Genomic DNA, 16,464 nt, shown 5'->3' on the forward strand with positions numbered 1-16,464 from the left:
CCATGGGTTTTAGAGGGAACACAGCCTTGTCAACACCTTGATTTCACACTTCTGGCCTCCAAAACTGGGAGATAATAAATTTCTGTTGTTTTAAGTCACCTAGTTTATGGTATTTTGTTATAATACCCTAGGAAACTAATGCACCCACCAAATAAAACAATGCCCATCTGGGGTGCCACCAGGATAAGGCGAACGTGGAATGAGTGATGGGAAAAGAAGGCTCTGATGTATCAGCTTGGCCCTAGCGTCCATCTACAGAGTCTGAAATAGTTACATTTAGTTATGTTTTTTCCTTGCATTCTTACATGAAGGGCACTCATGGTGGCCAATGTCACAATTCAGATTTAGATGAAATTGAAATGACATCACCACATGATGATACATCGGCTGATCAGAGTTTGTGGGAGGAAACCAATGTCCTCAGTGTCCTCCAAGCAAAAGGCAAGAATGTGCTGAGAGGCACAGGGGGTGAGCCAGGCTGGTTATTCTCCATTTGCCACTGCCTGTCCCGCCTCATCTTGGCCCATTTTCCTTCCTTCTCTGCCCTGCACTGTGTCCCCCAAAGCTGACTTCTGTGGGCTCCACAGAAGGCTTACTTGCTGTGATTATTATTTTTTTATTTTATAAAATATATACTTTTATTTTAAACACAATAGTGTAATACAACATGCTTAAATTATGTTTCATGTAGAAAAAAAATAAGGTGTATAAAGAAAACCTGAACATTTTCTCTTATTCCCCCCTTTACTGCCCTGAGATAATGCTAATGGGCTGCTGTTCCTGTATTTCAACCCTCTTCTCCATGACTGTGCAAACACAAAACACACATACAGGATTTTTTTGTTTTTTGCTTTTACCTATTAAAAAAAGGATACACTATACATTTACTCTGTAACTTCCAGTTTTCAACGGTGAGGTATACTGAACCCCCCTTCAAGTTAGTATGCACAGATACATTTTTGTAGTAACTGCATAGTGCTTTATTGTGTGGATATATCACAAAGTATTTAATCCTACTATTGAGAAACATTAGACTTTTCATTTTTGAATACTACAAACTATTCTGCAGTAAAGTTTTTTTCTATGTGATTTTAATTGTATATTTTAGATTCCTTTCTAAGAATATTGCTAGGAGGGTGCATTTTTTTCACATTAATATTTATTACCAGATTAGTAGCAATTTAAACTTTCTCTCTAAGTATATGATAACTGTTTCCTCACATTTCCTTCAGCAATGAAAATTATTTAATGGGTATCAATCTTTTTTTTTGAAACGGAGTCTCGCTCTGTCACCCAGGCCGGAGTGCAGTGGTGCGATCTCAGCTCACTGCAAGCTCCGTCTCCTGGGTTCACGCCATTCTCCTGCCTCAGCCTCCCAAGTAGCTGGGACTACAGGCGCCCGCCACCATGCCCGGCTAATATTTTGCATTTTTAGTAAAGATGGGGTTTCACCGTGTTAGCCAGGATGGTCTTGATCTCCTGACCTCGTGATCCGCCCGCCTCAGCCTCCCAAAGTGCTGGGATTACAGGCATGAGCCACTGCACCCGGCCAATGGGTATCAGTCTTATAAGTAGAACTATTACCTCAGTATTTATAATTTTTTTTTTTTTGAAACAGAGTGTTGCTCTCTTGCCCAGGCTGGAGCGCAGTGGCACAATCTTGGCTCACTGCAACCTCTACCTCCTGGGTTCAAGCAATTCTCCTGCCTCAGCCTCCTGAGTAGCTGAGATCACAAATGTGTACCACTATGCCTGGCTAATTTTTGTATTTTTAGTAGAGACAGGGTTTCACCATGTTGGCCAGGCTGGTCTCGAACTCCTAGCTTCAAGCGATCCACCCCCTCAGCCTCCTAAAGTGCTGGGATTACAAGAGTGAGCCACTATGCCCAGCCTTTTAAATTTTTTTCAATTGCGGCACTATTCACAATAGCAAAGACTTGGAACCAACCCAAATGTCCAACAATGATAGACTGGATTAAGAAAATGTGGCACATATACACCATGGAATACTATGCAGCCATAAAAAAATGATGAGTTCATGTCCTTTGTAGGGACATGGATGAAATTGGAAATCATCATTCTCAGTAAACTATCGCACGAACAAAAAACCAAACACCGCATGTTCTCACTCATAGGTGGGAATTGAACAATGAGAACACATGGACACAGGAAGGGGAACATCACACTCTGGGGACTGTTGTGGGGTGGGGGGAGGGGAGAGGGATAACATTAGGAGATATACCTAATGCTAAATGACGAGTTAATGGGTGCAGCACACCAGCATGGCACATGTATACATATGTAACTAACCTGCACATTGTGCACATGTACCCTAAAACTTAAAGTATAATAATAATAAAATAAAAAAATTATTTTTTTCAATAAATTTTATTACTTATATTTGAGATTCACAACATGATGTTATAGGACACAAATAAATAGTAAAAGAGTTACCTTTTTGGTGTGTGACAAGAGCAGTTAAAATCTAATTACTGAACAAAACTCCCTGATAAAATATAATTTTGTTAACTTTAGTCCTCATGTTCTATATTAGATCTCTAACCTTGTTGGTCCCAGATATCTGCTATTTTGTATCCTTTGATCTATATCTCCCCATTTCTTCTCCCCAACCCCTGACCATGGTAAGCACTGTTTAATTCTCTGTGTACGTACCTGAGCTCTCTCCTTTTTTTAGATTCATCAGCTCCTCTGGTTCTTAGGTCTCTGCACTCAGGCTAGAATTACATCTCCAACTTTCTTGGACCCTCAGATCATGGGATTTCTTGGCCTCCATAATCACACAGCCAATTCCTCATAATAAATCTCTTCTTTTCTATATATCTTGTTGGTTCTGTTTCTGTGGAGAATCCTGACATGCTAATATACTTTCCATATGGTTTCTGATTGGGTCTGACCAATGGGAAGTTCCAAAAGGATTCATAGGGTGGTGGAAGAGAGAGGTCTGGATATTTCTTTCCCTGGTTCTTCCCTGCTGTGGGTTTCTTCAGGCTCTGGCTGCATTCTGCAGTTACAGCTTCTGTTGAGTGGCCTCTCCTCCATGGCTCCAAGTTCTCTGTGGGTTCTGGTATTACTACTCCATCTCCTCACTTCTGCAGGCCTAGTGATGGAGGGGAAGGGATCCTTGCTATTGGGAATCCCTGGGTGCTCTAGCATCCCTTGTTAGTTACCTTAGCCAGGCCCATACCTCCATAAATATTTCCTTTGCTAGACTCTCTTCAGTTAAACCCTTGGAGTGCATCTTTCAGGACTCTCCCTGCAGAAGAGCTGAATGTTTTGAGGCCTGCCACGTTCACAAAGACAAGCTTGGTTTAGAAATTCACTCCATCTAAGGTTGTGTGAAGAGGAAGCAAAAATTCCCCAAGTGGGTTATTAATATAATAACAAGAGAAGCCACTCCCCTCTCCACTCCATGGTTTCAAGACATGCATCAACAAGTCAGGCAGATTTCAGGATATGCAAAAGGTGTGACTGAGATGAGCTTTACAAAAGCAACCCTTATGCATAGCTGGTGGGAATGCAAAACAGTAGTCATTTTGGTAAATAGTTTGGCATTTTCTTATAAACTTAAATTTACCATATCTATTCTCACACTGCTAATAGAGACATACCCAAAACTGGGGAATTTATGAAGGAAAGAGGTTTAATGGACTCACAGTTCAGCATGGCTGGGGGGGCCTCACAATCATGGTGGAAGGCAAAGGAGAAGCAAAGGCGCATCTTAAATGGCAGCAGGCAAGAGACTTTGTGCAGGGGAACTCCCTTTTATAAAATCATCTGATCTCAAGAGACTTATTCACCACCACAAGAACAGTATGGGGGAAACCACTCCCATGATTCAATTATCTCAACCTGGCCCCACCCCTGACCCTTGGGGATTATTACAATTCAAGGTGAGATTTGGGTGGGGACACAGCCAAACCGTATCACCATATGACCCTGAAATCACACTCCTAGGTATTTACTCTAGTAAAATGATGGAACTATTCTGTATCTTGATTGTTGAGGTGATAACACAGTTCTGCATGCTATCCAAAAGGTGTAAATTTTACTGCATGACAACTTAAAAAAATTAATTTAAAAAAAGGTAAGGAAAGTACAGAAAGAATCAGCTGACAGATATTTTCCAGAATGCAAGGAAAAAAAATTCAAGGAGAGTAACAAAAAGATCTATTTATTCACTGTCAGTTGTCCACACAGTAACCAACATACAAACAAAAGTTCACTTGCCTTTACTTAAACCTAAGTGGAGGTCATTTTACCTGAGTCAAAAACTCAGAAATCCTGAAATTTCCCTCAGTGGGAACAGTGTGCACACCCAGCCCATCCTGGCCTCCTATATCCCTTCCACAGAAATGCAGCAGTTCCAGTTCTGAGGAAAAGGATGCTTCCTGGTGGAATGCAGCCATATATTCCACTGTGCTCAGCACCATGTAGCCCCAGCACTCTGGCTACTACTGACTGGACTAGGACTCAGCACCAAGCCAAAGGCTACTGATATTGGACCAGACCATGGCACCTGAGGCAGCCCAGCTGTGACTGAGAGTCTGTCCCACAAGCACACCCTCTACCAGCTGGTGACTAATAGAACCAACTGGAACCTCAGGGAGGACCCTGGGGCACATGGAGGAGGGCAGAGAGGAAAAAAGACACAGGCAGATAGACTGAAAAATATTAAGACCCAACAGTATTCTTTTCTCCAGCAACGTACTTTAAATATAGAAACAGAGGCAGAAAATAAAAGGATAGGAAAAGATATATCATGCAAACACTAATGTAAGAAAGCTAGCTTGCCTATGTCAACACCAAAGTCGACTTTAAAAAAGATAGTTTTATTACAAAAGGTCAAATAGCCTATGAACCCATTTATATGTGACACCTAGAAATAATCAATTTCATAGCGACAGAAACGAGAATGGTGGTTACCAGAGGCTGGGGGAGGCAGGCATGGAAGTTAGTGTTTAGTGGGTACAGAGATTAAGTGTAGGATGATGACAAAGTCCTGGAGAGTTTCGGATTTGCAAGATGAAGAGTTCTGGAGATGGACCATGACGGCTGCATAGTAACATGAACGTACTTAGTGAGAATGAATTGCACACTTAAAAATAGTTAAAATGGTAAATTTTTATATTATGTGTATTTTACCACAAAATGGCTTTATTGAGGTATAATTTACACACCATAAAATGCACCAATTTTAAGTGTACAATTCAATGACTTTTGACAAACGTATACAGTCACGTAACTTCTGCCACAATCAAGATACGGAACATTCCTACCCTCCAGGAATTTCCCTCCTGACGCTCTGGAGTCAATCCCCTCTCTCCGCCCGCTGGACTCCTGATCATCTCTCTGTCACTATAGTTTTGGCATTTCTGAAATGTCATATAATGGAATGGTGCCTTATGTATTCTCTGACTGTCTTATTTGGCTTAGTACAATGCTTTCGAGGTTCCTCCTTCATGTGTGTATTAGTATCTCACTGCTTGTAAATGCTGAGTTGTATTCCACAGCATGGACTTACCACATTGTGTTTATCCTTTCACAAGCTGAATCTGGGGTTGTTTCTGGTTCTGTGATATTATAAGTAACGCTTCTATGAACATCCAAATACAAGTCTCTGTGTAGATGTGGGCATATGTTTTTATTTATCTTGGGATAATTAGAAGTGGGGGCTGGACGTGGTGGCTCACGTCTGTAATTCCAACACTTTGGGAGGCTGAGGCGGGCAAATCACCTGACGTTGGGAGTTCGAGACCAGCCAGACCAACATGGAGAAACCCCATCTCTACTAAAAATACAAAAATATTAGCTGGGTGTGGTGGTGCATGCCTATAAACCCAGCTACTCGGGAGGCTGAGGCAGGAGAATCACTTGAACCTGGGAGGCAGGGGTTGTGGTGAGCTGAGATCGTGCCATTGTACTCCAGCCTGGGCAACAAGGGCAAAACTCCGTCTTAGGAAAAAAATAAAAAAATAAAAAAATAAAAGGCCGGGCTCAGCGGTGGGTCATGCCTGTAATCCCAGCACTTTTGGAGGCTGAGGTGGGTGGATCACGAGGTCAGGAGATTGAGACCATCCTGGCTAACACGGTCTCTGCTAAAAATACAAAAAAATTAGCCAGGCCATGGTGGCAGGCGCCTGTAGTTCCAGCTACTCGGGAGGCTGAGGCAGGAGAATGCATGAATCCAGGAGGCGGAGCTTGCAGTGAGCTGAGATCGTGTCACTGCACTCCAGCCTGGGCCACAGAGCGAGACTCTGTCTCGGAAAAAAAAAAAAAAAAAAAAAAGTGGGGCACGTTTATCTTTATAAGAAATGCCAAACTGCTACAAAGTACTTCTACTTACATTCCTACCAGCAGTAAGTGTTATACTTGCTCCACATTCTTGCCAATGCCTGATGTTTTTCGTCTTTCTATGATGGGAAGGGGACATTCTTCAATCAATAACCCTGGCATGAGACTCTACCTGAATACAGTCATGTAAGGGACCCAATCCAAGAACCACCCAGAGGAGCCTAAAATTTGGAACTATGAAAGACAGTAATGATGAAATGGCAGTTTTAAACTATTAAGTTCTGGGATACTTTGCTATGCTGCAATAGCCATCCAGAACAGAATTTTGCACTGGATGTAGGTACTGCTATAACTGAGAAATAAAAATAAAATCCTAAGCTCCCCAACTGACAGAACAGACACCCTCTTGGCCAAAGGACCCCAGAGAAACCTTAAAAACTGAGTTACTGGTAGTGACAGGAGGTTGGACATGCCTAATTATACCCACTCTGTCACTAACAACCATTAGCCTTTCATTCCTAAGAGTTAAACAGAAACAAGCCCTTTTGAAAGACTTGTTCCACCACTGATTTACACAACTGAGCAGCATTCCTTCCTGTTAAAAGACCACTCACCATGTACTGGTTCTGGTTGGTTTATAAAGGCTGCACACAGGATGCCTCTGTGTCCTCCATTTGACCTTTTGGTTATACAGCCTAATTTAAATGCATTAAGTCTCCACCCCAAAGTGAACAAGGGATGCATGTAACATGCATGTTTGCTTACTATGTATATACATGTCCCCCCTTTGTGAATATTCATAGCTCTTCTTATAACCTGTTAAATATTTATACTTGGCCAATCTCATCAGCATAAATTCCTGTCTTACTTTTCCCTCCCTTGAAATGCCTGCTTCTGGTTTCTGCCAGAAGCTACGAAGCTTCCCAGCCTGCAGGATTTCAGGCTGCAACCCCTCAGAAGAAATGAAGCTATCCTTTATAATTTTATGAACCTCATGATTCTTCAGTTGACATAACAATAACCTAAAACATGTATCTTTGGGGCCAGGTGGTGGGCAGAAGCTAGAAGAGATTCTTATTACGAGGTGCCAGAAACAGATGGTGGGTAACACTGTCACCAGAAGTAACACGGAAACAGAAAGGGTACCCAAAGAACTCATGGACTTAGCTGGGGAGATGTCCAGGCAGAACGTAGAAAATGACAGCCAATTTTTGGCTCCGTACGGTAAAATACAAGAAAAGAGGTATAAACCAAAGGTGAAACTAATTAACTTTTTGAGCCAAGTTTAGAGGAAACATAAAGCCACCAGGACCTGCTGGGTTCAAAAATGAAACCTTCTTATCCTTAGACTGTCCCAAAAAAGACTCATGAGGCTTCAGGACACGGATCAAATTCAGATTATAATCATCAAAGCACACAGTCTTATGGTAAAGATCTTAAGGGCGGGGCTGTAAGGCACTCTGTGAAAACCTCAGAATGATCCACTGTAAGTGCATCTAGTAAGGCTTCTGAAAGTCTTAGGAGTGTGCTTTGTAGACCCTTTCAGTTAAACACGAAGGCTTTGAAGACTCTGCAGCATACTATTGTCTCATACTAGCCGCCTAGGCAAAGAAGGATCTGTGTCAGAAAGATGTGGATGTGGCTTTTATCTAACCGTGTTGATGATAAATTTATAGAAAAGGCCTCACAAAGTTTTTAAAGGAATTGTACTAGCTTAGATTGAAAGGCAGCACAAAATGAAATGAGGGCTTTGGATCCCCCCAGCCTTCTACAGGAATGAATCAGGTTGAGAACAAAGCTACCCCAGGCTGGGTACGGTGACTCACGCCTGTAATCCCAGCACTTTGGGAGGCTGAGGCAGGCGGATCACGAAGTCAAGAGATCGAGACCATCCTGGCTAACACAGGGAGACCCTGTCTCTACTAAAAATACAAAAAGCCTGGCGTGGTGGCGGGCGCCTGGGGTCCCAGCTGCTTGGGAGGCTGAGGCAGGAGAATGGCGTGAGCCTGGGAGGCAGGAAGTTGCAGTGAGCCAAGATCATGCCACTGCACTCCAACCTGGGCAACAGAGCGAGACGCCATCTCAAAGAAAAATAAAAAATAAAAAATAAAATAAATAAATTTTTTTTTTTTAAAAGAAAGCTACCCTAAAGCACATATGGGCCATTTCTTATGGAAGAGAAAGAATGACTTAGAGGGCAGAATCACAGCCAGGCAGAGCAAAACTGGATCTTAATCAAAGTGTATCTTTTGACCCTGGGGCAGTGATGATTGGTAGATACCAGAATTTCTACAGATGGTGACTACTATGTGCCTCCTACTCTACCCCCCTCCTTTTTGAATAAGACTACTGCATTATTTTCCTCAAGCACCATTTTATAATGTGAGGGAGATAGGAGGATGAGGTGGCTGATAGATAACTTGAGTTTTTAGTTCACAGGTCTTAAAATGTAGAGGAAACGTACTTGATAATCTGCTCCCAAGAAACTGCACCTGAGGAGCCTCATCTGCATCTAGGCCTGATTCAGATGACATCTTGGATTTTTGAGCCAATGTAGCAATTAGATGAGCCCTGGAATTATTTGTTAAGAAAAGAACACGTTGGAAGAGCAGAATGGACTTCCCTACAGTCCTTTGGGGCTGAAAAGACATAGACCCACCAGCCTGTCAATTGGAAACCCAAGGGGGTCATGGCCTAGAAAAAGGAATCAAAAGTTGAATCTTATTAAAATGGGAGCCAGCCCTAACCCAGTGCAATCTCTGATTGAACTGAATGATCAGTCTTTAATAGTGGCAGAGGGTGAATGCTCCAGTGGGAGATAACATCATCTAGAGCCTCTACACTTAAATTAAATATCATATTTGGCATCTAATAAAATATTACTTGATATGGGAAGTGACACAACCATAATAACAAAAAACCAACAGAAAAAACAGCTGAGTTCCCTAAACGGTTTTTTTCAGGGTAAGGCCAATTCCTTCAGACAAAGGTATCTAGAAATTCAAAGTTCTCAGTGTCATCTGTGTCTGTCAAATATCCCCATTCCAAGCCTCAGGGACCCATGCCTTCCTAAGCAGTGCCCTTACCTTAGAATAAGAGATCATTGGGTTTGTGCATTTAAATGCCTTTACAGTTTGGTGACCCTCACACTCAGGCCCTGCTCCTGCTCCTCAGCCACATCTGTCTTGCATCTATAAAAAATAAGAGATCCCCTTAATGCCACCGTAAAAGCTTTCCGTTTATTCTCCATCTATTGTACTCCCGACTTGAGAGTACAAGGTGCCAGGGGCCATGGTGATTTTCCAGAAAAGACAGCACATCCAAATCTGCAGCTGTGATGGTCATCACCACCTGCCTAAATCTAAATCTCTGATAATCTTCAGTGATTCTTCAAGTCTCTTCCACCGCCCTCTGATCTCCTACCACTGCCTTGCATTGGCCAGTCCCTACTGGAAGATGTGTACCCCAGGTGATAGAACACAGAGAGGTCAGCCTCCAGGGGCACCGCACAAGAAGAAAAGGAAGGCGAAAAAGAGTGGAGAAGCAAACAGAGGATAACCAGCGCAGGCCACATGCCATGGATTCTCTTCTCAGAAAGTTACTGAAGAAAGTGATCCCCAAATGAGAATTAAAGATAAGCAATGAAGAGACAGACAGGGACCAGGAAAAGGGACTCAGCATAGGAAGAGACATGAGGGGAGCGGCCAAGATGATGATGAAAAGAAGTCCTAAGCCATCAGGTTTGCAAGAATCTTAGTAGCAAGTTAATTCTGGAGTAGGACCAAATTTGAAAAAAAAAATTACTGAGCAATTACCTGAATCATCACAGAATATGTTGCAAGGAGATTTGTAGTTTTTGAGAGAAATCTGAGCATGAATTAGTGGTAGGCACATAAAAATCTAAGTAAATGAAAAATTTAGGTAATGATTATAGGAAAGACAAAACAGTGCAAGCATGGAAATGTAATCCCAGTAGTCCACCCGGATCACCTCTGAACACTATCTACACAGTCCTTATCATGTAAATACTAAAGACTTTCCCACCTATGAACTTGTATTACAGGTAGGTATTTTGCACTATTGGTTTTTTCCTCTTTCCTCTGCAGCTGCCAAATCACCTGGGAGTCATGCTATAGGCAAAGGGAAGCATCAGTGGCCCATGGAGCACATTTGGAGAAGCAATGCTTCATGGTTTAACACTCTGTATCAGAGATGGCACTTTCTCCTTTCTTCTTTTTCACAGGGAGTGCCACACTTAGTCTAATGCTTACCTTTATATTCTACATGGTTTAGAAACTTATATGGACAAAAAGTGAATTTTATGAAATCCAGGAATGTATTCAGGGAAAACAGAAATTATCTCCATGTTATTATTAGAAGGTACAATCTAGTACCTCACTTTTTTTTTTTTTTTTCCTTTGAGATAGAGTCTTGCTCTGTCACCAGGCTGGAGTGCAGTGGCACAATCCCGGCTCACTGCAACCTCTGCCTCCCAGGTTCAAGCAATTCTCCTGCCAGCCTCCCGAGTAGCTGGGATTACAGGCGTGCACCACCACACTCGGCTAATTTTTGTATTTTTAGTAGAGACAGGGTTTCACCATGTTGGCCGGGCTGGTCTTGAACTCCTGACCTCAGGTGATCTGCCCACCTCGGCCTCCCAAAGTGCTGGGATTATAGGTGTGAGCCACCGTGTCTGGCCAGTATCTCACTTTTAACCTCAAAATTCTTATTAATGTTACCAAAGTAAAATTAATGGAAATGCTTGACCACTTTATTATGACAGAAAATAGTAAAAATGTAAACTGGAACTGAATAAGAATAAAACATTTTAAAGTTAACTTACTCGTATGAAATCCGTAAGTGTATTATAAATGAAGGCTCCTCTGGGAAGGAAAAAACAGCTTCCAGGACTCAAATCGTGGAAAAAGAAAAGTTCTTGTTCCTATATTGAAACAATAATTGCATTTCAAATGTCATCTGCTATTGCTTAATATTTACTGCACACACATGATATGCTGGGAATAAAACATATAATACTCAGTTATTTCCATCTTCTCTAATAACAGACATTCCAAGGCCATTCAACACTTATACCTAAATGCATGCAACAGCATATGTAAAATTTCCATTCATATTTATGCCTAATTAGCTTTGAACTTAGCTTTTACTTCACCTTCTGCTATTTTCTGCGAATTTTCTTACTTGGCGCACTTGGAGTATGGCACTCATGGGGAGACAACATGGTAAAAAGACCAAAAAAGGTCATCGCAGGAGGTGGGCTTTAGGTGATGATGATCATCATCATGGCTGTCACTTACTGAGAGCCTATCCTGTACCAGGCACCATCACCCAGTTTCTGTCTTCACAGCCACCCTGCAAGGCTACCCAGCAAGGAAGACAAGGACATGGGGCTTGCCCATCATCTAACACAACTAGTGAGTACAAGGACTGGGCCTAAAGCTCAGGCCGAGCTGCTTTCCAATTTGAGTTTTTCCTTCTACACGCTGCTCTGTCTCCCAGATACAAAGGATGCTATGAAGTGCACAGAATGTGAAAAACAACTCTTTTTTTTTTTTGAGACTGAGTCTCACTCTGTCGCCCGGGCTGGAGTGCAGTGGCGCGATCTCAGCTCACTGCAACCTCTGCTGCCACGCCCAAGTGATTCTCCTGCCTCAGCTTCCAGAGTAGCTGGGACTACAGGCGCGCACTGCCATGCCCAGCTACTTTTTTTGTATTTTTAGTAGAGGTGGGGTTTCACCAAAAACAACTTTATTTTTATATCATGACACAAATAAGAGGAGGGTACAATTTTCAAAAATTAATAAAAGATATAGGAAGGAAAGAGGTTAGAAGACATCTGGGGTATTAAAATGAAAGAACTCAGCAGCAGACTATGAGTGCCAGCAAAATAGAAGAGAAGAAGAAATCTTATTTTTAAAGCAACTTAGTTTTGTGAGACAGAAACATTCCTATGTTGGCTCATGATTCCATCTCTAGTGATTAAGATGTGGGGCATACCTTCCCAATCTTCCTGTGATCTCGGTTCTTTGCTTCCTCTTGGAACTTTTCCCAGTTTCTCATCATCTTGTTATCAGGAAAGGATATTCCATAGATCCTCTGCAATGTTTCCATTTCGGGATTGCCCTCCCAATATGTTGAGGAATTCTAAATATCAAACAGGATTTTGGTAAATACATCAAACATTCAGTTGTAAGTAAAACTGCTCTTAAATATGAACGCAATTTTCCACTATAATATCAACAAAGCGGCCCTGCATGGTGGCTCATGCCTATAATCTCAGCACTTCGGGAGGCCAAGGTGGTTAGATCATTTGAGCTCAGGAGTTTGAGACTAGCCTGGACAACGTGGCAAAACCCCATCTGTACAGAAAATACAAAAACTAGCCAGGCACGATGGCACATGCCTGTAATCCCAGCTACTCAGGAGACTGGGGCAGGAGGACTGTTGAGCCCAGGAGGTTGAGGCTGCAGTGAGCAGTGTTTGTGCCACTGCACTCCAACCTGGGTGACAAAGCAAGACCTTCTCTCAAAATCAAACAAACAAACAAAATCAACAAAGTTTAAAGAAGACTTTTTGTAGTGCTGGGAACAATCTTAAAATGGATTCTAACAAAACCTTCCCAGCCTAAATTACACCATTAACCAGCAAATTATGTAGAGTCTGCTACGGATTCTGGGAATGACAGTGAGAGCGCACAGACAGGAGGGAAGGCTAAGCAGCAATCATAATCACCAAGGACGGGGCAGAACAGACAGTAGGTATAGGGAAGTAAAGGTTGGTCTTGCTGACCTACAGTCAATGATTAAGAACAGTGCCATCAGCCAGCCCCATTTTACCTGTAAGAAAATCAAAGCCAAGAAAGGCTGGGACTGGCAAGTGAGTCCCATGCCTCCTAATCCCAGAGCGATGTTCTCTCCATTACAACATCACATCCCTTCTGCTGTTCTCTTTATCCCGCAGTGCGTTACTTTCACATGCAGACAAACACTCTGGCTCACATCAGGGCTACTCAAGAAAACCACAGTATACAGAACAATACTTTAAAATAGTGTATGAAGAAGGCCAGGTGCAGTGGCTCATGCCTATAATCCCAGCACTTTGGGAGGCCGAGGCAGGCGGATCACCCGAGGTTAGGAGTTCGAGACCAGCCTGACCAACGTGGTAAAACCCCATCTCGACTAAAAATACAAAAATTAGCCAGGTGTGGTGGTGCACGCCTGTAATCCCAGCTCCTCAGGAGGCTGGGGCAGGAGAATCGCTTGAACCCAGGAGGCGGAGATTGCAGTGAGCCAAGATCACACCACTGCACTCCAGCCTGGGCAACACAGCAAGACTCTGTCCCAGAAAAATAAAAAATAAAATAAAATATTGTATGAAAAAGAAATGTTATAACACTTACAGTAAGGTAAAATGATAAAAGCTACCTATAGTGTTCTAATTATCAAAATTCTAAATGATTTTATTAGTTTTCATCAAATAAGAATGAAATATTTTAAAATATCATGATGTTCAGACTACAAGATATGATTGAAATCCTTTAATAGCTAGTGCACCTTAAGTTTACTGTATTCAAAAAAAATCAATCCTTACCTTAAAAATTTTGATGGTTTTAATTTTTCCAGTGTGTCTTACATGTGGACCTTTGCAAAGGTCAATTAATGGACCGCACCTACAATGAAATATTTAGGACACGCTCAGGCACAGTTACAGTGTTTTGGACTATTCATTACAAGCCATAATATCCTATGTTTTAGGTAGAGCTTCACTTATTTATATGTAGCAATGCCATTTTTAATTTAGGGTGAAGGAGAGAGGCGATTCATCTAGCCTCAGAGTCCACTCTGCCCTCTGGATTCAAAAACCACAGAACATCTTCTGAAAGAAACTATGCAATTCTCTGATTAAAAACTTAAAAATTACAATGAATACAAAAAGGGACTGGCTTACAGACTGGCAAACACGAAAATGTCATCTCTTTCAATGGCCAGTCTTTGTGTATTGTTTTCCAGGGAGAGACCTTGTAAGCCACACTCAGATGAAAGGAAGGAATGCCAAATTAGCATGAAAGGCTTCAATACTCTAACCTTTAAATAGAAAGCCACAGGGCCGGGTGTGGCAGCTCACACCTGTAATCCCAGCACTTTGGGAGGCCAAGGCGGGTGGATCACGAGGTCAGGCATTCGAGACCAGCCTCGCCAACATAGTGAAACTCTGTCTCTACTAAAAAATATAAAAAATTAGCTGGGCATGGTAGTGGGTGCCTGTAATCCCAGCTACTTGGGAGGCTGAGGCAGGAGAATCACTTGAACCTGGGAGGCAGAGGTTGCGGAGAACTGAGGTTGCACCATCGCACTCCAGCCTGGGCAACAGTGCAAGACTCCATCTCAAAAAATTAAAAAAAAAAAAAAAGAAAAGAAAGCCATAAAAGAAAAGCTTTACTTTTTTTGTTTTCAAAAATTAAATACAAGCCATTCAAACTGAAAAACTACAAAAAGTGTCAATATTGACCTAAGTAAGGTTCTAAAACCCAACAGCTCAAGCATGAGAAGCCAGAAATTTAAAACTTAGCCTGTTTTCTACATTTTCATTTATTTTAAAGAAATGCACCATGCACAGCTTTGCACAAAGGCATATGATTTTACTTACAGTACAATTAAACCAGAGAACCATAAGTCCTTGACTGTGGAAACTAAGTACCACGAGGGAGAATATCTGTGGTTATAATTAAATAAATACCAGGTCTTCTAAGCCGGTACTGTGATAGTCCTCGCAGCACCCAGATGGCCGGAACACACGGAAAGGGGAACAGCAATTACATATAAGGCGTATACACATGAATAAATAAAAAGGCGCTCAGGAACCTGAGGTTAAACGAACAGAGCTAAGTGATTCTGGTATTAACTTCGCTTGTCTCCTCTTACATTTGATCCTGCCCTTGTTTTCCAGTATTTTCTTTTTGTCTCATCATGAGTATCCTGCTAATGCATGAAGATTGTACACTTGGACTCTGGACAATGGGGCAGACTCTTCTACACTTGCACTCTGGACAGTAAGTATGAGGCAGAGAATCACTGCCGAGGAGATGGCTTGTAATGGCCCCCACTGCCACATTAATAGGAACGTGGAAGGACAGAATAGAAACTCCTTTCCCAAAAGTATCACTCACATGGAGAAAAATCCTGTTATAGCTGACACCCAGGAAACAAAATATGGGTCTCAGTACTGTCCTGATTACTAAAAAGGGGAAAATAATCATTTCTCCTTAGTGAAAACATTTTGAAGATTGTAATTACAGTAGAACATCAACTACACAACTTGAAAAATCGATCTCCAACCAGAAAACAAACTCGGCCTCTACTGCTAACACCTTCAAGTTTACCACTGAGCGGCATTTAACGTGTGGACACAAACCTGTACACGGTGGTAGTTGCAGTGTTAACCTTCTCATTCAGAATGCGGCATTTAAATTTATTGTACTACAAAGCAAAACATATTTACACATTATTACACACAACGTTTAAATGAAGAAAACAACTCTACTTTTTTTCAAGAAACATTGAAAGGTCATCTACTGATGTTCTAGGTGCTGAGACACGAGGGATACAAACAGCTCACAGCCTTGAGCGACACCGTGCAGCATGGAGGCCACAAGCCACGTGGCTACTGGGAATTTCAAACGCCATTAATTTGTTGTTGTTGTTGTTGTTTTTGAGACAGAGTCTCACTCCCTCACCCAGGCTAGAGTGCAGTGGCGCCATCTTGGCTCACTGCAACGTCTGTCTCCCAGGTTCAAGCGATTCTGCCTCAGCCTCCCGAGTAGCTGGAATTACAGGCATGTACCACCATGCCTGTATTTTATTTTTTCTATTTTTACTATGTGCTAATTTTTGTATTTTTAGTAGAGACAGGGTTTCATTATGTTGGCCAGGCTGGTCTCAAACTCCTGACCTCAAGTGATCCACCTGCCTTGGCCTCCCAAAGTGCTGGGATTACAGCTGTGAGCCACCACACCTGGCCTCCAATGCCACTAATTTGAAAGAAGATGTGCAGTGAGTATAAAACACACTGGACTTTGGAAGTATAATGTTGCAAAAAGAAGAATAAAATCATTCATTAATCATTCTTTATACT

The 16,464-nt window shown here is 42.0% G+C and overlaps 1 protein-coding gene across 3 annotated transcripts in view; it reads right to left on the reverse strand.

The window, feature by feature from the left end:
• The window catches only part of TARS3 (threonyl-tRNA synthetase 3), a 70,462-nt gene that overhangs the window by 35,954 nt on the left and 18,044 nt on the right, over positions 1–16,464 (reverse strand). For all 3 annotated transcript variants that reach the window (XR_008494075.1, XM_063653081.1, XM_054450444.1), the window contains 4 exons: positions 15,745–15,809; positions 13,924–14,002; positions 12,331–12,477; positions 11,156–11,254 (listed from right to left, as the gene is read on the reverse strand). Coding sequence is in view for 2 of the 3 variants with exons in the window: in XM_063653081.1 (XP_063509151.1) it covers positions 11,156–11,254; positions 12,331–12,477; positions 13,924–14,002; positions 15,745–15,809 (390 nt within the window). In the remaining variant the exon portion in view is untranslated. The remainder of the gene's footprint in view (positions 1–11,155; positions 11,255–12,330; positions 12,478–13,923; positions 14,003–15,744; positions 15,810–16,464) is intronic.

This window comes from Pongo pygmaeus, chromosome 16, assembly GCF_028885625.2.
Source record: "Pongo pygmaeus isolate AG05252 chromosome 16, NHGRI_mPonPyg2-v2.0_pri, whole genome shotgun sequence".
In the NCBI taxonomy this organism is placed as follows: domain Eukaryota; kingdom Metazoa; phylum Chordata; class Mammalia; order Primates; family Hominidae; genus Pongo; species Pongo pygmaeus.